The sequence below is a fragment of the Corvus hawaiiensis genome, chromosome 9 (assembly GCF_020740725.1).
Source record: "Corvus hawaiiensis isolate bCorHaw1 chromosome 9, bCorHaw1.pri.cur, whole genome shotgun sequence".
NCBI classification, from domain to species: Eukaryota; Metazoa; Chordata; class Aves; order Passeriformes; family Corvidae; genus Corvus; species Corvus hawaiiensis.
Window position 1 is genome coordinate 31,985,166 of NC_063221.1, and position 19,833 is coordinate 32,004,998.

Here is a 19,833-nt window from a genome sequence, read left to right on the forward strand (position 1 = left end):
CGTCCCTGCACATCTGTCCGGCCCCGTCCCGTCCCTGCACAGCTGCACAGCTCCATCTGCTGAGCTCCCGGCGCCGCGCAGGGCACGGGACGCTCCAGAGCCGGGAAGTGCCCCGGGAATGGGGAATGTCCGCTCTGGGGACACGGCAGGGACACGCAGGGCCTGGACGTGCCCTGCAGGGCGGCACAGCTGGATCCCCGCACAGCTGGATCCCTGCTGGATCCCGGCACAGCTGGATCCCCGCAGAGGCTCCAGGGCTGCACTGGGATCCCTCTGCCTTTGCTGCCCCAGATGTTTCCCAGCACCGCCCCCCACGTCTCTCCCCTCCCCATCCCGTTTCTTTTTTGTGAATAACTTAATTTTAAGGAGAATTAAATATTCGTTGTCGGCACTGGTCTGAGCAGACAGGCCCAAAGATGATCAAGGTGATTCCGAAAGGTACCTTAAATTTTAATGGAAGACCCCACTGACGTTTCCGAGGTTCTGGATTATGTCGGGGTGGGATTTAATTCTCTTTATTTCATTACTCAGCTGCTAAATTTTACCTAAAGGAGGCAGAAGCTCCGTTCCAGTACCAGGAGTGAAAAACCACGGGAATGGTCTGGGCAGGTGGGTAAACTCCTGCAGCACTGACCCCCCAGCCCGGCTCGGGGGCACGGGGGGATGGATCCACTCCCCTCCTAAAGCACATTCCGGGCTGATGCTCCCAGGGATCAAATCCAAAGTGGGCTCAGTATTTAGGATGAGGCGCATGGTGTGAGGCGGGGGTGCTGGCTGCAGCCCCCCGGGCCTGCACGAGGGCTTTGCCAGCGTTCCTGAATCCCTTCTAGCCCAAAAAAGTAATGATGACTCAATTATCGGTGTTCTGGAGCATCCCGGGGCAGCCGCACCTCGTCCCCATCGCGGGGTGGTGCTGAGGTGCTGCTGATGAACCTGATTAGTCCTGATTAGTCCCTGCTTATCAGGGCTGAGGGTGGGGGCCGGGAGGAGCTCCTGGTGCAGGGGAGGAAGAGCAGCAGCGGAGGGAGGTGGGACGGGGTGCGCAGGGATGTTCCTTTGGGATTTGGGGGCTGCTGGTGAAGGGGTGTTCCCGGGCGTGGCTGCAGTGAGATTTGTGGGGATGTGGAGCAGGAATCCGGCGGCGCTGCCGGGAGCAGCTCCCAGGGGGGTGTGGGACCTTCTCCCTTTGTGCCCCGGGCACGGCCCGGTCACCTCCGGTCCCGGGGAAGCCCTTAAATGAGGCAGCGCTGGCCCCGGGGCTGTTAAATCCTCCCGAGCGTCCCCACCCCGCCCGTGCCCCGGGGACGCCCGGCTGCCACCCGGCAGAGGGGCCCTGCTCGCCAAAATGTGAGGTTTGGTGGCCCTGAGCAGAGCTGCTGGCACGTGGGGTGCCACCCTCCCTGCCCCGTGCCCTGCCCGCTGCTCGGTCCCACAAATGCTCGGGTTTAGGGAATCCCTGCCCAGCCCCAACCCAGGGACAGGACACAGGGAATGGTTCCCACTGCCAGAGGGCAGGGATGGATGGGATCTTGGGAAGGAATTGTTCCCTGGGAGGGTGGGCAGGCCCTGGCACAGGGTGCCCAGAGCAGCTGGGGCTGCCCCTGGATCCCTGGCAGTGCCCAAGGCCAGGCTGGGCATTGGGGCTTGGAGCAGCCTGGGACAGTGGGAGGTGTCCCTGCCCGTGGCTCCGGTAAACCCAGATTTACAGGGAATGAGGCAAATGGCTGAACTTCCTGGGAAATCCATCCTGCAGTGCCCAGGGCTGTGGCAGTGGGAGCCACCGGACGGGAGCGGCCGCAGCTCCGGCCTCTCCGGCCGCATTCCCGCCAGGAACAGCTCAAGGCTGAGCCTATTCCCATCCAGGTTTAATTATGGCCGACCCAAAGGGCTGCGGGTTGTAAACAACCCCTGGCTGCTTTAATGCCGGGGATTTGCCAGGGCCACGTCCTGCCCGAGGCCGAGGATTGGGGTTTTATTTAGCAAATCCCATCGCTGCTCCGGGGCCGGGCCGGCTCCTGCGCGCCGCTGTCACATGGAGCTGCGGCTGACTCTGCTGGGGATGAGTAATGCGCTCCCTGACTCATTTTCTGCCTTTTTTATTTGGATTTTTTCTCATCTTCAGGCCCTCCACTTCGTCTGCCGCCGGTTGCTGGCGGCTCCTTGCGCGTCGCCTTCGGGAGCTGCCGGAGATTTCCAGTGCTTTTCATGGGAATTGTCCCTGTGGCTGCTCAGTGGGGTTGGGAGGCGTTAGGAAATCAAATTGCGAATTCCGTAATTTGGAAAGATCAGCTTTGCCTTGGAAAGAGGAGTTTGGTGGCAGCTGCCCTCCCCAGGGACGTGGGAACGCTCCCGCAGGGACCCGGCTCTCCCTGTGCCTCCTTTTTTTGGGAAGAGCCTGTTCCGGGAGTGGCTTTGTGGTGTCCTGAGTGTGGGGTTAGTTTTGCCTGCAGGGAGGGGAGTTTTGGCCTTGCCCCATGGCAGGAGCTGTTTCATAAGGAGAAGGCATCCCACGGATCCAGGGAAAGCTGGAGCTGTGCTGGGAGGAGCCACAGCCAAGGGATTTCCGGGGTGACGGGGAGGCTGCCCAAAGCCAGTGCTGAAATGAGGGGATTTGGTGAAAAGGACTAGTTTTTGTCCATAGTCCAGCCTGGGAAGGTGTTTGCAGGGGATATCCCAGTTCTCCTTGCTTTTTTAAGGAATATCAGCCCTCTGGAGCTGTGGGAAGGGGGCCCTGGGTCTGTCCTGGCTGGCAGTGGAGCCACTGGTTGTGGGATCACAGAATCCCCAGATTTGGGTTGGAAGGGACCTTAAAGCTCATCCCATTCCAGCCCTGCCATGAATTCCACTAGGATTGCTCCAAACCCCGCCCAGCCTGGCCTTGGACACTCCCAGGGATGGGAATCCTGGGCCGCGCTCTGCTGTGCAGCAGCTCCATGAGCTTTTGGGGGATTGGTGTTGTTTTGGTGTGTCCAGGAGGAATTTGGACACGGAAGGTGCCTGTCCATCACTGGGACATCCTTCCACGTGTGCCAGCCTGGGGTGTTTTAGGGCTGGGCTGAGGGGACAGTGGAACAACATTCCATGGGTTGTGCTCAGCCTGGGATTACAGCCGCAATTCCCGAGGGCTCTGGGCTCCCTTCCCTGTGCTGGAAGCGCTGCAGGCAGCTCGCAGGAGCTCCTTGCAGGGATTAAGGAACCATCTGTTCCATAATCCCGTCCCTGTGCCCGCTGCTGGGGCACTTCCCACCAGCTGGGACGGGACGGGGCCGTGCCGGATGCGGAGACCCTGCTGAGGTGCTGTTCCCTCGCCGGTGTCTCCAGACCCTTGGAGATGCTTGGCTTTGGGATTACTCTTTAAATGGGAAGGGAAAAACCCCATTTATTTATTTATTACTCGAGAAATTTTATTTTAATGGGGGGAAAAATCTGATTTTCATTAATGAAAAACAGCTTTTTTTTTTTCCTTTTTTTTTTTTTCCAATGGGGAAAACGATGTGGGCATTGCCGCCGAGCAGGGACAAATCCTGACGGGCACGTGGGGCTGCCGGCGGTGACCCCAAAGATGCTGATGCGGGGTGAGCGGCAGAAGGGAAGTTTTCCCTCCCCGCTCCGCGGTCACGTTGAAAAGCCACATTCGCGAGCGCCGGAACGCGCGGGTTGTCCCCAAAACGCCGCTGTTGTGCCCGGAGGGCAGAGGAGGGGCAGAGGCAGCTCCTCCATCGGCAGCTGGGTGCTGATAGTGCCAATCCCGGTTTTTCCGGGCGCTGGGATGCGGCGGGGGCCCCGGGGACGGAGCCCGGGCTGTCCCCCCTGTCCCGGCGGGTGCTGTGCGGGATGAGGATCCCGGGGATGCTCGTGGGAACCACTTCAGGAGAAGCCTGAGGGGGCTCGGAGCACTTTTCCTGCCAGGAAAAAAAATACACCCGGACTTGCGGAGCTGCTGAAAGCCAGTTTCACCAGAAACGATTTAAAATCCCGCATTTTCTTGGATAAACCTGGCGGTACCCCCATGACTTGGACTGTGCCCCCGGCAGGGCCCCCCCGGCCCTGGGGCAGCTCTGGGAAGAGGTCGGGAAGGGGGTGAGGGACGCACATCCCCCGGGGGGAGCTGGTGCCGGGGTGGGATCGCGGGGCACAGCCCGGCCTCGGCTCCCGCAGCCCCCCCGCCGCCTCCCCGGCCTCTTTTGTTCCCCGCTCCGGCTTCCCTTCATGCGAGATTAATTCCCGGGCGCTGCTGGAAGCGGTCGGGGAGAGATTTCTCCCGCATCCTCCTTTCGGGGCTAATTGCTGGCGCTGTGACGTCAGCCGATGGATTTGTCCCTTGGATGGCTGCGGGAGAGGCTGCGAGGAGGGCCCGGCGCTGCCGAGCTCGCATCCCTGCGCTCGCACCCGGCTGCGCTGCCTTCTCCAGCCGGGATTGATCCCTTTTCCCCGATTCCCAGCCCCGCACGCTCCTAATCTGACAGCGGCCGGGAATTAATCGGGCTGGCGCGGGCGCTGCAATAGGATTAAGGGAGGGGAAGTGCGTCACGAGGTGCGGACAGGGGTTCTGCTTTTGGGGAAAGTGGCGGTGCTGGGGAGGGTGGAAAAGGGGGGAAAAAAAAAAAAACAAAAAAACAACCTGGGAAATAGGTTGGAGTGTTCCCGGGGGGTGTGTCGGGAGCGAGCGCGCATGTGAGGAGTGCGGGGCGGGAGGCGAGCCCGCCTCGTCCTCCCTTTCTCCGAGCATCCTCCGCGATGCCATCCTGGAGGTGATACAGGCACAGCAGCATCCATGGCCTGCCCCTAGCCGCGGCATTCCCGCTTCCTCCTCCTCCTCCTCCTCCTCATCCTCCCCGCCGCCTGGGAAGGGCTGACGCCGAGCGCCTGCTGACCGGGATCGTATTCTCCTGGATTTTTTCAGGCTCCTTGGAAATTGAGGAATGCAATTCTGCCACCATGATGGAAGGTAGGTGATGAGCCGGGCGCGTTCTTCCTCGGGGAGCGCCCGACTTTTTAGAGGAGGAGGCGCCGAACCTGCGCCGGGGGGTGTTTTAGCCTTTCCTAAATAAAATAATAATAATAATTAATAACCATAATTAAATCAAATCCTCCCCTCCCCCTAATCCCAGGCAATTCCAGGCTCTGCCGAGCGGGAGGGTGGTGATCTAATATCGAGCCCATCCGATTATTTGCAATTCCATCCCCAGCCCTGTGTAGGCAGCTCCGGCCGGGCAAACGCCCGGTTTTCCATGGATCTGCCGCTTCCTCCAGCCCAGACCCGGCTGCATCCGTCAGGATTGGGATCCTGAAATGGTTATTTTATCCCTCAGCCTGATGCGCTGCGCAGAGGGTGGATCTGGGGGTTAGCAGCTGATGGATGGGGTTTGGTGGTTTTCCCGGGATGGATGAGCATCATTCCAGTGGGAAACGAGGGAATCGGAACTTAGGGTGATTTTTTTTTTTTTTTTTTTTTTTTTTTTTTTTTTTTTTTTTTTTTGGCCGTGCCGTGGAGATGCAGGTCTGGGGAAGGAGGAGGAGATGTTGGATCGGGGTTTGTGGGCATAGCGAAGGAAATGAGAAGGGAATATGGGCTCTGGGCACAGGATGCTTCAGGGAGGCTGTGTCTGATCCTGTGTGGGAAAAGCCTCCGGGCATGACAGGAATTTTCTCCTCTGTCGTCTGTCTCAGCCGTATGTAAAGCTCTTCTTTATCATTTATAATTTTAATTCCTCCTGGAGCAGGATGCAGGGAAGGGATGCCTTGGATTTAGTTATATTTCAGCAGAATGGATACTTCAGGGCCGGCAGGAGCAGAATTTATTGAATTTTGGGGGATTTCTGGCCCATTGGTGGCAGCAGCAGGGCCTAACTTGGTGGAGCCACATCCAAGCTCGGTGCTGCCAGGGAGCTTCCTGGGATGACAGGCAGAAATTGGGCTGCTTCCCGGTGTATCCCTGAAATCTGGGGCTGTCCCCCTGCCCCAATTCACCTGGAGAGGCCTCAGGATCCATGGGATTCGTACAGGTTTAAAATATCCCCCCTGCTCTCGGGAATTCAGGTGTCATCACGGCCGTGTGTGGCCACATGGAATGGCCTCTCCCAGGAATGGTTTCTGGATGCTTTGGTGTGAAGGAAATGAGTTCTGTTGTCCTTTAGATGTGAGGAAAAGCCTTCCCTGCTCTCCCTGATGCTGATGAGAGTCACAAGCAGAAGAGGTTTTAATTTTAGCCCATGACATCAAACCCATCCCACGACGGGAGCCAGGCAGGAGCAGGTCATGGCAGGGAAAATGCCATTGAAAACCTGGCTTCTCCCAAAATTCCAATGCTTACGGAGGAATTAATGTGGATAAATTGAAGTTGCCTTGTTGTATGTCTTGGTTTGGGTTATTTATTCAGTTTTGAGGCTTCTTGGGGGAAGTAGGTTGGGGTTTTGAGGCTCTTCTGGGATTTGGGGGTTTGGGTTTGGGATTTTTTGGGGTTTGGTTTTATTCCTTGAGGATTTTGGCCTGGCAGGAGCTTTGGTCACTTCCCAGCTCCACACTGGAGATGGATCCAGGGCTGGGACATTGAGCTCTGGCAGAGGTGGAATCACCTTCCATGACCCAGCCTTGCATGGAAAAAAAAAAAAAATCCTAATCATAAAAAGTGAATTATTAAAGAGCTGGAAATGCTCCCCAAGCTGTTGATGCGAACCTAGAACAGAGGTGAGGAAATCAGAAGTAATTCCTGGTTTTTTTGAGCTTTGAAATAGCTGGAAATTGGTTGGATTTGTGGGAGAGTGGAACTTCAGTCCAAGATCCCGCTGAAACCCTGGCCCCTTATATTAAGTATAAGACTGGCTTTAACAGGCTCGGCTTAACTGGAACTGAAACTTTTAAACCTGTGCAAGACACTGAGAGTTCCTTGCAGTGAGCACCTTAAAAGGGTTTAATTATTATTATTATTATTAATTATTGGAACAGATTTTCATGCTGGAATGCCGGACACTGCGCTGGGAGTGGAGGGTGGGTGCAGGACATGGGGCCACCCATGGCCAGCAGGATGGACCAGGCTCAAGGATCCTCTTTGGATCCTTTTCCTTGGAAAAAAGGGAATTCACTTTGTTGGGAATGGTGCAGGATGAGCAACTTTTGCTGGTAATGGGTATTTTACTCAATATATGGAATATTTTTTTGTTCTTCTGGGAGATGGGAGAAAAATGTTTATTTCCCATGGATGTCTAAAAATCCCAATGCGACCCAAACAAAAGGAGTTGTGGGAGATATTTCCAGACCCCAATCCCTGCTGGAGGACACCAAACGTGTCCCAGGTGTCTCCAGCAGAGGATGTTCCTCCGCCTCCATGGAGTGGTGGAAGGATGGGATGCAGGAACATTCCATGGATTTGTTGTTCTTGGCTTCGCTCAGCCGGGTGGGAAGCAGGGATTGGGATGGGGATTGAACCCCTCTGAGAGGAGGGTCTGGAGAGGTCCCTCACGTGTGGAGAGGTCCCTCACGTGTGGCTGTAGGAGTGAGAGGGGTTGGGGTGTTCCCTGGGATTGTAAAATCCTCGGGAGTGCCCTGGGCAGGCAGTGCAGGTGAACATCTGGGCACGGGAACGGGTTTGTCTCCTTTTGGGATCCCTCTGTTGCATCTCCAGGGCACTGAGGGCATTCAGAGCCTTAATTAAGTTTGGAAATCACTGCTCAGGCAGGAGCTCCGGATGTTGGGAAGACGGGGGCAGCCGTGGTTCCTCTGGAGAAGGTCGTTCCTTCTTTCCCTGTGTTTCTTCAGAGCCCAAACAGGGCCAGCAGCCTTCCCAGAGTGGGAGTGTCTCTGACCCTCTTCTCCAGGCTTTTTACACCAAACTAGGACGTTTGGTTGCTCAGAGAACTTCCATGGGAGTGTCCTGTCCAGCCTGGGATGGGGGGAGGTGTCCAAGCCCATGGCAAGGGTGGGATGAGAAGATCCTTCAAATCCTCCCAACCCAACCCATTCTCTGGTCGTGTCCAAGCTGGGAAAGTCTTTCTGGAGTCGTCTTTCAGCCTCGGTGGGCTCTGGTTTTGGAATGCTGGGCCCAGAGGCATTGAAGGCACATTGGAAAAATCCTTTGGGTTGATAGAAAATTGACTTTTTCTTCTTTGGTGGTCTCATTCCAGCAAACTGTGTTTGAGTGCGCTCAGGGTTGTCTGCAGGACTCAGCAGGGAAATGGCCTGCGAGGAAAACTTGGGGGTTTTGATTGGAGGAGGAAAATTTGGGGGTTCCTTTGAGAAAGCCACAGGCAGGCTTGGTGGAAATACCATAAATTCAGGCATGGATGGCAAAACCATCCCAGAAAACACCCAGAGCACTCAATAAGGAGCTGGATTTTCCAGCATTTGAGCAGAAATCCATGCCTGAGCTCAGGTCCAAGGAGAATCAGGGCTTGGGCTTGGTTGGGCATCTCCACCTTTGCCCTCCGAGATGGATTTTTCCAGACCTGCTGGACCTTTCCACAGAACTGAGGCAGAAACAACATTTCAGGATGCAGGAGAAGATTTTTTTTTTTCCCCCCCTCTTTTCCATGTCCAGCCCAGGGAAATGCTGAGCCTGATCCAGGGATTGGGCTCCTCTTGTATCCCAGGGTGGGCTGAGGGTTGGGGCCATGCCACCACTCTCAAGACCAAAAATGTCCATTAGGACTTTTGGGATATTTTTGGGGGGTTGATCCAGGTGGGTCTGAGCTGTCAAGGAGGAAATATGGGGAAATGAGGCCTTGGGAGTGGAAAGCTTGGAAGAGAAGCGGGAAAAAGCTCTGGAGCCCTTGGATTTGGGGGTCAGAAGCTGGGGCTGAGCTGCCCAGGGAATGGTGCTGTGATTCCAGGGACATCTCCCACACTCTGGGAGCCCCAAAGCTGGACCTGCATCCCAAAACCTGGAGTTTTTTCCAGGTGTTCCCACCCTTCCCACTGAGCTTTTGGGTTTCCCAGCTCTATTCCATTTGCAGGGTGTTTTTCCATGGGAAGGGAGAGGAGGGACAAAGGGCTGGAGCTCCAAACCAACACCCACCGAGCCAAAGATGCCACCCACACCTCGGGAATTGGGGCAATGCTTGGGAATGCACCCGGTTCCTGCCAGTTACACCCCAAGAGGTGCCAAGGGCTGAGGATTTGGACCAAATACGTTCAAGGAGGGAGGTGGCAAAGCCTCAAAGGGGCAGTGCGACGTGGTGCTGGCAGCAAAACCCAAACGGGGTTTTTTGGGGCCGGAAAAGGTCGAAAATGTGGCAAAACTTGGGGGGAAAAAGATATGGTGAGGCCTAAAAAAATATGGCAAAACTCCTCCTTGGAGTGAGCCCCGGTTGAAAATGTGCCCTTGGGCGGCTGGAACTGGTGCGCAAATGCGGGAATTTGGGTTTCTCTGCCAAGGCAGGAACTTCCTGCGTGACTCACCGGCCTTGCTCTTGTTCTAAGGATTGGAGGAATAAGAATTCCAGGTGAAGTCAGGTGGTGTTCACCTTGAACCTCCTCCAGGGCGGGGGTTTTATCCGTTAAAGGTGGAAAAACGTGGCTTTGGGTGGGAATCCTGCCCTAAACGCTGCTGCTGAGCCCCCGGAGCTGTTGGGGGTGTACAATGGGATTTATGCAGAGCTCGTGGCAGGAATCCCGACCCAATAGCGGGACTGGAGAGGAGGAACACGAAGGAAAAAGTGGGAAGGAGGGGAAGGCAGAGCTCCTCCCCAGAGCAGTGACCTGGAAGCGCTGGGATGCTCCAGAGCTGTCGCCGAGGATCCGTCAGCCTCGGGAAGCGCAGGGGGTGCGATTCCGGCTGGCTCCCAGCAAAGCTCATTCCCCTTTTCCCTGCCAGCCGATTTCTTAACTTCTTCCTTTAATCCCAGGCCGGGCATGGGGTTTTTTTTTCCCCAGCTTTGGTAGGAAAAATCCAAGCAAATCCAAGCCCTTGAGCGCCGTGCAGATGGTTTTTTAGGGAATGAGCTCTTCCCGAGCGGTTCAGGAGCACAAAGTGTGGCCCTGTGCGCTCTGCCAGCGATTGAGGAGCTCGGCTCTTTGTTCAGAACCCAAATTCCGTTGCAGGCGGCTGTTCCTGGGGACTTCCGAAGGGTTTTCTGCTCTGGCTGTGGGAATGAAAGGGGCTCGAGGCTGGCAGCGCTTCCAGCTGCTGGGGTCGTGCACTCAGAGCCCCACAAAGTGATTTATTTGGAATTTCTAGTTTAGTTGTAGGTGGTGTTGTTTGGTTTATTGCTTTTTTTTTTTTTTTTTTTTTAAATTTTAAATTTAATTTTATTTTTTTCAATTTTCATTCCTGGAGCCAGAGGTTTCGGGGCTGTCCTGGAGGAGCAGCGTGGAATTCCTGCCCCGTCCTACAGACACCTCCTCCCCTGCCCAGGGAGTTTTGAGGTGGGATTGGGAAGGGGGAATTCCCTGGCACATCCCAGTTTACACTGGATTAGGGCTGGCAGTGATAACGCTGTTTGGAAGCGTATTTTAAATCCCATATTATCTGGGAAACGTTCCTTACCCATCCCAGCCTTGGCAAAGCACCGCTTTGACATGTTTTAATTTATATTTAATTTATTACATTTTTTTGGGTGTTATTTGTGTTCAGTTCATTTTCTAGGTGATGTTTTGAGGGGAAAAAAATCTTAAAATTCTTCACCTACACCTGGTCAGGAATTTAAAACCTCAAATTGGGATTAATTTGCGGAAAATTGCGGGAATTTTGGGATAGGTTAGGCCGGGAAGGATGAGGTTCCCCAGCCTGCCCTTGCTTTGAGTGCATCAAGGATTTCAAGCAGCCCCACAAATGTATTAAAGAAATATAAATTTAAAAAAAAATATAAAAAAGCAATATTAAAAATAATATAAAATATATTTTAAAATAACATAAAAATATAAAAAGATAACATAAAAATATAAAAAGATAACATAAAAATATAAAAAGATAACATAAAATAATAATATAAAATATAATATGAAATATATAAAAATATATTAAAAGAATATAAAATATTAAAAATAAAAAAATAATATAAATAATAGAAGAAAAATAATAATAGAAGAAAATTTAAAAAAGAATTAGTAAAGAATTAAAAAATTTTAAAATAATAAAAATATAAAAAATTTAAGAAATAATATTAAATAATATAAAAAATATAAAATACATCAATTCAGGTTTTTGGAAATCATTAAAGGTGCAGCTTGTTATTAGAGCTAATTAACCATCATCAAATCCTGGAATGGTTTGGCTTGGAAACACCTTAAAGCTCTTCCCATTCCAGCCCTGCCAGGGCAGGGACACTTCCCACTCTCCCAGGTTATTCCAAGCCCTGTCCAGCCTGGCCTTGGACACTTAAACAGCCTTAAATTTACTAAGAAGCTAATTTATACTGCAGCATTAATTAATAGCAAGATCATTAATGCTCTGTGTTTACCTGGCTGCTCTCACAGGGAGAGGGGAGCGTGGAAAAACCTCCCTCAGCCTGGAAATTAAACCTTGCTTTAGGTCAGGCCTGCTGCTCTTATTTTTAGTCCCAGATTTAATCACTGCTTTAAAATCCAGGTGCTCCTCAGGCAGCGGGAGCTGGATGCTTTGAGGAATTCCAGGGAAGGGTTTTGATGCTTCATTTTGGCCGTAAATCCCGGTTTTCACATGGAAATGGGAATATTGCAGGTGTGGGGGTGACCACGTCGGGAACAAGGGATGCTTTCCCAGAGTTGTCCCCCAGGAAGCTGTGACAGCCTGGGTGTTCCCTTTTCCACCTGGAAAACTGGGAATGGGAGCTGCTGGAGGGTCACTGGGGTGGCCTTGACCATGGGGTGGACTAAAAGCTGGTTTAGGTGAGGATTTAGGTGGGGTTTAACAAATCTTTATGTTTATAGCCCCAAAAATCGGTGGGTTTTTCCATAAATATTGTCAGAGGGGTTGCTGGGGATCCGTGGGAGGTGTGGAGGTGATGGATTTTGAGGAGATGCCTTGGAAAACAGGGACAGACGGAATGACAAAGCCTCATGGAGGAAAAAAGATGCTTCCAATGGGATTTTTTGGGGGTTTTTTTGAGGGAGGGATGCCAACCTGGGGGTTTAACATTGCTATTTATATATTAACACTTTAAAATTGATCTTTGGAGGGGGTGGTGGGGTGTTTTCCCTGGATGTGCTGTGTGCAGGGAAGGCAACTGGGAGCTCTGTCACCTCCCTTTTATCCCCAAACCCCCTGGAATTCCCTAAAAATTGCACTCTGGGTGTGAGCTGGGAGCGAGAGCCCGTCCTGGGCAGCCTCAGAGACAGCACAGGAACCTTTGGAAGCGCATCTGGCGTTCCTGTGGCGGTGCCAGCCGGGAATGAAAGCCACAAGTGTCCCCAGGCTGAATTCCCCGGGAGCAGGGATTGTCCCGGCCCTCGGGTGCTGCACGCTCGGGGGTCTCTGAGCTGAGGTCACAAATCCCATCTCCGGGGAAAGCGGGGGCTGAGAGGCTCCTGCAGCTGCTTTGCCGAGGAGCCTTGAGCAGGGATTTGCATCCTCCTGCTGTTGGATATTCCCGAAATCCTCCACGAATTGCTGCGGTTGGGTTGGGATGCACCCTGCTGGTGCTGCCCTGGATTTTAAGGAGAGCTTTTCTCTGCGGGCTTTGCTCTGGGCTCGGGCCTCGTCCTGTGGCATTTATCCCATTTCGATGTGGAATATAAACCATTTCCGTGGTTTGGGGCGTGCTCCCACATCCAGTAAAAGGCTGGAACCTTGTCCCTGGTACCTGAGTTACTTGAGCTGTGCCTGCAGAGTGAAGGGCCTGGGCTAAAGCCCAGCCCAGGTTTTTATGTCTGGCTGGGTTTTAGGGACTATTTCTTCATGGGAAGGGTTTTCCAGCCCTGGCACAGTGGTGGGTCCCCATCCCTGCGGGGCCAGAACAGCCCTGTGGAGGTGGCACCTGGGGACACAGGGCAGTGGTGGCCTTGGCAGTGCTGGGAATGGTTGGCGTGGACCTTGGGGGGCTTTTCCAGCCTAAACAGTTCCATGATTCCAAAGCAGCCCGTGGTGTTCCCTCCCTGTGCAAGGAGCAGGGTTTGACCCCAGGGCTCCGGCATTCCCAGCCCTTGGAGCTCCCGACTCCAACTCCTGCTGTGAGTGTTTGGGGAGCTGGCAAAGGGAGGAAGGTGCAGAAGGTCTGGGAAGGTCCTGGGAGCCCAAACCCCACTGGGAATGTGGGGCTGGATCCTGCTCTGGGACAGGGGGGACACAACCCCAAACCCCGGGGTGGAATCCTGGGATTCCTTCCCACCGTGCAACTGGAATGGGATGGGAGCTTGGAGAAGGGCTTGGATGTTGATTCACCCCCCTGGGCAGAGTTGAGCCTCATCAGAGACTGAGTTACCCTCAGGGCTGGGTTGGGACTGGATTTGGGATCAGCTGTGGGATTTTGGATCACCTCTGTCCGATGGAGTGAGATCCTTCATTCCCACACTGGAATAACCCTGTCAGTCCTTTGGTGCTTTCAACTGACAGTTCTGGTAAGGGCCCAGCTTCTCAGCATTTGTTGAGCATTTGTGGGCCCCAGCAGCCGAGCCCACGATTGTCATTGCTCACTTTGATTTCCAAGGGTTTTCTCTCCTCAGAGCCACGGGCAAAATGCCAACAGTGTCCTGCTCTGGCTGAGAGTGGTGGAACATCCCTCTTTCCTCCTTTTTTTTTTTTTTTTGCTTTCCAGCGGGGAGGAACAGCTGTAAGCCTGGGGAGGATTGGAATTGTAAAATCATGGAATTGTTTCATTGGAAAGGACCTTAAAGCTTATCCCACAGGCAGGGACACCTCCCACTGTCCCAGGCTGCTCCCAGCCCCACTGTCCAGCCCGGCCTTGGACACTGCCAGGGATCCAGGGGCAGCCCCAGCTGCTCTGGGCACCCTGTGCCAGGGCCTGCCCACCCTCCCAGGGAACAATTCCTTCCCAATCTCCCATCCAGCCCTGCCCTCTGGCACTGGGAAGCCATTCCCTGGGTCCTGTCCCTCCAGGCCTTGTCCCCAGTCCCTCTGCAGCTCTCCTGGAGCCCCTTCAGGCCCTGCCAGGGGCTCGGAGCTCTCCCTGGAGCCTTCTCCTCTCCAGTTGAACAATCCCAGCTCTCCCAGGTGATGGATTTGCTGCTGGATCCCAGTGGCACCATGGCCAGTCCCGAAGGATTTCTGCCACAACCCCTCCCAGGGCTGTGCACGACCAGCCTTTGGGTGCTGCCTCTCCAGGATCTGCCCTCTGGAATAAGATCTGGAACGAGACTTGGAAATGAGGGAGGTTGAAATATTAATGCTGTGCTGAAGGGTTCAGGTTACCCCTGCAGTGCTGGGCTGCTCCCAAGCTCTGAGGCAGAGCTTGGGATAGGGAAAGCCTTTGGAATGTTAGGAAGGCATTAATTAACTTAACTTAATTCCACACAAAAACTGGACAAAATTAAAAGCAACAGGGGATCACAGGGATTTGGCTTTTCTGGTGCAGAGGGGGAAGAAGTTGAGGATTTGGGGGTGTGCCAAGGACCAAAAGTGGCCATTTTTATGCCAGAATGTCCTTGGCGGTGTCCAGGCTGCTGCTGTGTGTGGGGATCTTCAGAGAGCCAGCAGAGAGAGCAGCTGGGCACCGAGTTCGGGCTTGGTGTGCTTTACCCTGCCCCAAAACTGAATTTCCTGGGAGACTTTTCCCTCTGGGAATGACCGAGGGTTTCTGGAGCTTTGCCTCGTCTTCGGCGTTGCTGTGCTGGGTGGAGGGAGGGCTGTTCTTCCTTTAGGTTCCCACATCTCTGGGCTCACCCCGGAGTTCAGCAGGAACACGCAGGTTTGTGTGTGGTGGAGAAAGCAGAGGTTGCTCAAATCCGGCTCTGAAAACCCCACCCTGCACCCAGAGCAAAGAAAAACCAAACCTAGGAGCGATTATCTCACCTTTCCCCTCCTCTCCCTCCTCCTCCTCCCTTCTTTCCCTGCTCCCCACAGGTCTCGGGTCTGTCATGGCCATGGATAAAGTTTATCCTTGTGCACAGACCAAGTAGAATTAATTTAAAGCATTTTTTTTTAAGCTCTACTCATCTCAAAGTGCATTAGAAACTCCACCTTTCCTCTTGGGTAAGAGTTCCTTTGAAGTTTCATGCTCCCCAGTGAGTAAATTTTTCCTCCAGGGAATTCCCCTCAGTATTTGGGGGTCCAGAGGCAGCAGCTGCTCCCCCAGCCTGGGGGTGGAGGGTGAGGGGCTGGATGTGGGAGAACAGGGTTGGTTTGCATCTAGAATTAAGCTTTTGGTGCAAAAAATGATGTTGGTCGTTCTCAAGAATAAAATAGAGGAAGTTTTGCGGTGTTAAATGGTGAATTGTGTTTCTCAGGCAGAATTCTTAAGGATAGCAGGAAAAACGATGGCCTGGATTTGGAGAGACTTTGTGTTTGAAGGGAGAGGAACCAGCACTGGGGTTGGTTCAGCTTTGGGGCTGCTCTGGCAGTGCTGGAATCTCCAGTCCAGAGAATTCCAGTCCACATGGAATTTCTGTGGCTGAAGGCTGTGACCTCTATGGAAAAGATGTGATTACTTTTTGTAAGGCTGAGTCTTGCCAGGACAGGTCTTAGGGTACTTCAGCCCTAAAACCACCTGACAGGGGACTTGAGGCGCAGAGGGTGCGAATCCCAACCCTTGGCTCAGTCCCTGCACCTCTGGATGGGGAATTTCCCCATGTCAGGGGACACTGGAGCTCCTGGGAAATCCCAGTCCTGGGGAATGCCAGCCCTGTCCCCCTCTGAGCCGTGTCCCTTTGTGGGGTCACCCTCACTGCCTCGCCCTGGGGTGACCGGGGGAGTTGCTGGGGATCTGCTCCCAGCAGCCCTGTCCTCTCCAAAGGCAGAGCTCCTTTTTGTTCTCCTGCTCCCAAATATCCCTTTTTTTCCCCTCCATCACCCCCACTCCGAGCAGATGGAACTCTTACATAACCCAGCAGAAGGCTTCTGACAAATTTCAGCCAGCTTGGGTTCTGCTTCAGAGGAGACCAAACAACAGCTCGGTTCTGGGGGTTTCCAGCCCTCCTTGTTCTGCTCTGGGTTTGGAGGGTGAGGATTTTCCAGGGGGGAGAAGAATGGGAATGTTGCTCTGTTATTAATGACTCCCCTGAGCCTTGGAGCAGTGGGAATGGGGAAAAGGGTGGATGTGGGGAGAGCAGAGCCACCCGGGAATGGGGCGGGATGAGCCTGCGGGGCTCAGCGGCACTCCCAGCTGGTGCTATGGGATACATGGATCTCGTATGCTGGAAAACCTGGGATAGGGGAAGGTGAAACAGGATAAGCATTGAAATCCTCTCCAGCCCAAACCGTGCTGGCATCCTGCAAAAAGAGGGAAAAGCTTGGAGAAACCCCCTCTCCTCCATCTGCTTTGGGGGGCTCTGGGATTCCAGGACTTTCTGCCTGGCTCCAGCATCCTTGGTCCCAGGAATGGTGCAGATCCAAACCTGTGCTGGGCACGGCCAACCTCAGGGGTTAAACCGGGTTTTAACTCCCAGGAGGGTTTTCCCTCCTTTCATCAGTGCCCACCAACAGCACAGGAAAGGAGGGAGGAAGTGGGACAGAAAGCTTGGGGATATGAACTGGGAAGTATGGACTGGGGAATAACTCAGTGCCACATGCTGGGAGGGAGTTCATAGGTGTTGAATGAACAAATAAATAAATAAATGTCCACACAACCTCCTGGCAGCTCCTTAACACTGTGATCCCTTGGCTTTGGCTCTTCCCTGTCTTCCCTGCATTTATGGATTGCAGCCGGCCAGGGAATGAGGAACCTTTAGGAGGATTTATTGGAAGGGTTATATTATTTATATAGATATACACCTATATATATATATATATAAAATTTCTATTTCTAATAGATATTATATATGTATTATATTTCCTAAATATATATATTTTATATTTTTAATATGTGTATATTTTTAATATGTGTATATTTTTAATATGTGTATATTTTTAATATGTGTATATTTTATATACGTATTTTTAAGATGCATTTTAATATATTTTAACATATTTTCTTATATTTTTAAAATATATTTTTGCATATTTCTATATTTAATTTTTTCTTATATTTTTATATACATATAAATATATATTTATATAGAATGCATTTAATTAATAAAATTATTCTCATTAATTAAATCTATATGATTAATATCTATTGATAATGTATCATATTATTAACACTGCCTTCTTCTTGGTGTTCCTTTTCCCCTCAGGACTGAAAAAACGTACCCGGAAGGCCTTTGGCATACGCAAGAAAGAAAAGGACACTGATTCCACGTAAGTTGAGAAGAGCTCATGGGATATTGATGGGATAGGGCAGGAGCTGCTGTGGTGCGCCAGGAAAAGAGGGAATTTGGGGCATCCCGGGCTGCTGTTATCTTTGGAGCGAGTCTGAAGAGCGATCCCATCTCAGCTGTTGCCCCTTGCAGGCCCAGTGCGTGTGGGATCTCCTCGGAGCTGGGCAGAGCTCTCCTCCCCTGGGGGATTTTTGGGCACCGGTGGAAAACAACTCCTCGGAGCTTGGGCAGATTCATCTCTGCCCGTGCCCCAAGTTCCTCAGAGACGCAAATTCCTTTTTGTTTACCCAGAGGTTTGTGCAGGTTCCGGGTGGGGAAGGTGCAGGGGCTGGAGATGCACTGGGATTTTGCTGCCCAGAAAGCAGCTGGCAGGGAATTCTGCTGGGGGATGCTGGGTGTGGGTGCTGAGCCCGGCCCAGGGAAGGGGCTGGAGCCCCAGGAGAGGCTGAGGGAGCTGGGAAGGGGCTGGAGCCCCAGGAGAGGCTGAGGGAGCTGGGAAGGGGCTGGAGCCCCAGGAGAGGCTGAGGGAGCTGGGAAGGGGCTGGAGCCCCAGGAGAGGCTGAGGGAGCTGGAAAGGGGCTCAGGCTGGAGCAAAGGAGGCTCAGGGGGGACCTTGTGGCTCTGCACAAGTCCCTGACAGGAGGGGGCAGCCGGGGGGGTCGGGCTCTGCTGGCAGGGAACAGGGACAGGAGGAGAGGGAACGGCCTCAGGCTGGGCTGGGGAGGCTCAGAGTGGATATTGGGAACATTCCTTCTGGAAAAGGCTGTCCAGCCCTGGCACAGCTGCCCAGGGCAGGGGTGGAGTCCCCATCCCTGGCAGGGTTTAAAAGCCGTGTGAATGTGGCACTTGGGGACGTGGGGCAGTGGTGGCCTTGGCAGTGCTGGGCATGGTTGGATTTGATGATCTGAGAGGGCCTTTCCAACCCAGCCAATTCCGTGGTTCCCAGCCAATTCCGTGGTTCCCAGCCAATTCCGTGGTTCCCAGCCACCACTGCTGTGGCTTTGGGGTGGATGTCCCAAAGTGCTGTGGCAAAGGGGGCTGTGCCACCACGCCCTGGGGACAGCAGGGGACAGGCAGCAGGGAGCCCCCTCCTGCAGCGCTGCTCAGGTGTTGAATGTCTGCCAGCAGGAATGTGGGGGTTTTTCCTTTCATTCCATTTGGGTTTGCTTCCCTGAGCCTTTTTACATCCTGGTGGGAATTGCTTTGGAGGTGGCTGAGGTGACCCAGGCCAGGTGACCCTCGTGGCCTTGGCATCTCTGCAGGGCTTGTCCTGCTGCACAGAGGGGCCCAGAACAGGGGACACATGGAGCACATCCCAACAGAGGGATGTGCAGCCCCGAGCTGTCATCCTGCTGTCCCCAGGGATGGTGGCATCCATCCACCAGGAGCTCCAGCCGTGTGTGAGTTACCAGGATGGGTGGGAATGAGGCTCCTTGGCATCTCCTCCTCAGGGAACATCGCTGGAGCCGGGGCTGGGCGCTGCCTTTATCCAGCGCCGTGATTTCCACGGCTCCATCCCGCTGTTCCCATGGATTGGGAAGCTGGTGGCGGGGACACGAGGGATCCCAGCGCGCCGGGGGTGGTGGGGAGGTCGCAGAGAGGCCACCCTGGAGGACACTGCAATTAGCAGCAGCCGTGATTAGCACGGCGGGGTCACGGCGCGGTCACGGCCCAAAGGGCTTTGGGCGCTCTCCAAATCCCTGCCAGCAGCGGGGATGGAACGGGAGAAGGGGCGAGTGGTGGCATCTGCCACACCCTGCGGCCACCCCCGGCCACGGCCAGGCCACCACATCCCCAGGACACCGCACTGGGGTCCCTGGAGCTGCTGTGGGGAGGGAGCTGCTGCTCTTCCTCCCCCTTGGGAGGGTTCCCACAGCAATTCCAGCTGGGATGGCAGCGGGAGGTGACACCCCTGTGCTGGGATCACGCAGCGAGGGGGAAACATGAAAGCAGAGGGGATTTTTGCCACTTCCGAAGGATTTCAGGGATTTTTTTGCAACGAGACAAAGCCTAAAATAGGAGAGATGGGACACAAGCACGAATTAATTGGAAAACTTTAAGGAAAGGCGTTATTCCCAGTGAGACCAAGCAGCTCCCAGCGGGTTTCCATGATGCCCCGAGTCAGATGGGAGCTGGTGGCACATCCCTGGCAGCGCAGGGAACTCGGGAATGTGTGGGAGGTGGAGGAGCCCGTCTGGATTCCATGGACATTCGTGTTCCCTAAATCCCTCAGCATCTCTGGGCAGTGCCAGGATGTGGCTGCAGAGCTGCTGTGACCCAGCCCCAATCCCAAATCCCATAAGCAGCTGGGGATTAGGATCCCTGAGGAGCCTCAGCAGTTTCCCAGTCCATTCAGCAGAGGAGGGTCTGTCCTTGTGGCGGAATTAAAGCCTGGAAATTCTTCTAGATGGGATTTTTGTCTGCTGCAAAAGGAGGGACGCGGGGCAGGGATGTGGCTGTGGGATGGGTGCAGGAGCTGGCTGGGACAGTGCCAGCCCCAGTGGCAGCAGGAGCACTTTCTTTACTGCTAAACCTAAAATTTCTCATCTGATA

The 19,833-nt window shown here is 53.6% G+C and overlaps 1 protein-coding gene and 1 long non-coding RNA gene across 12 annotated transcripts in view; one reads left to right on the top strand and one right to left on the bottom strand.

Annotated features, from left to right (window-relative positions):
• Positions 1-991: 991 nt before the first annotated feature.
• Positions 992-19,833, top strand: part of SGIP1 (SH3GL interacting endocytic adaptor 1) — a 48,771-nt gene continuing 29,929 nt past the window's right edge. For 6 of the 11 annotated variants that reach the window (XM_048312484.1, XM_048312487.1, XM_048312486.1 and 3 more), the window contains exons 1-3: positions 3,548-3,575; positions 4,904-4,948; positions 17,197-17,260. In XM_048312484.1, the coding sequence (XP_048168441.1) occupies positions 3,563-3,575; positions 4,904-4,948; positions 17,197-17,260 (122 nt within the window). In that variant the 5' untranslated portion in view covers positions 3,548-3,562. Of the gene's footprint in view, positions 1,029-3,302; positions 3,332-3,547; positions 3,576-3,717; positions 4,069-4,443; positions 4,535-4,571; positions 4,752-4,903; positions 4,949-17,196; positions 17,261-19,833 lie in introns of those variants that run through there. The other 5 variants (XM_048312494.1, XM_048312493.1, XM_048312491.1 and 2 more) reach the window with 5 other exon arrangements.
• LOC125329938 lies at positions 3,437-4,708 on the bottom strand. Its single transcript, XR_007205323.1, has 2 exons — positions 4,622-4,708; positions 3,437-4,497 (listed from the first exon to the last, which is right to left on the bottom strand). It is a non-coding gene; the product is annotated as an uncharacterized LOC125329938 (long non-coding RNA).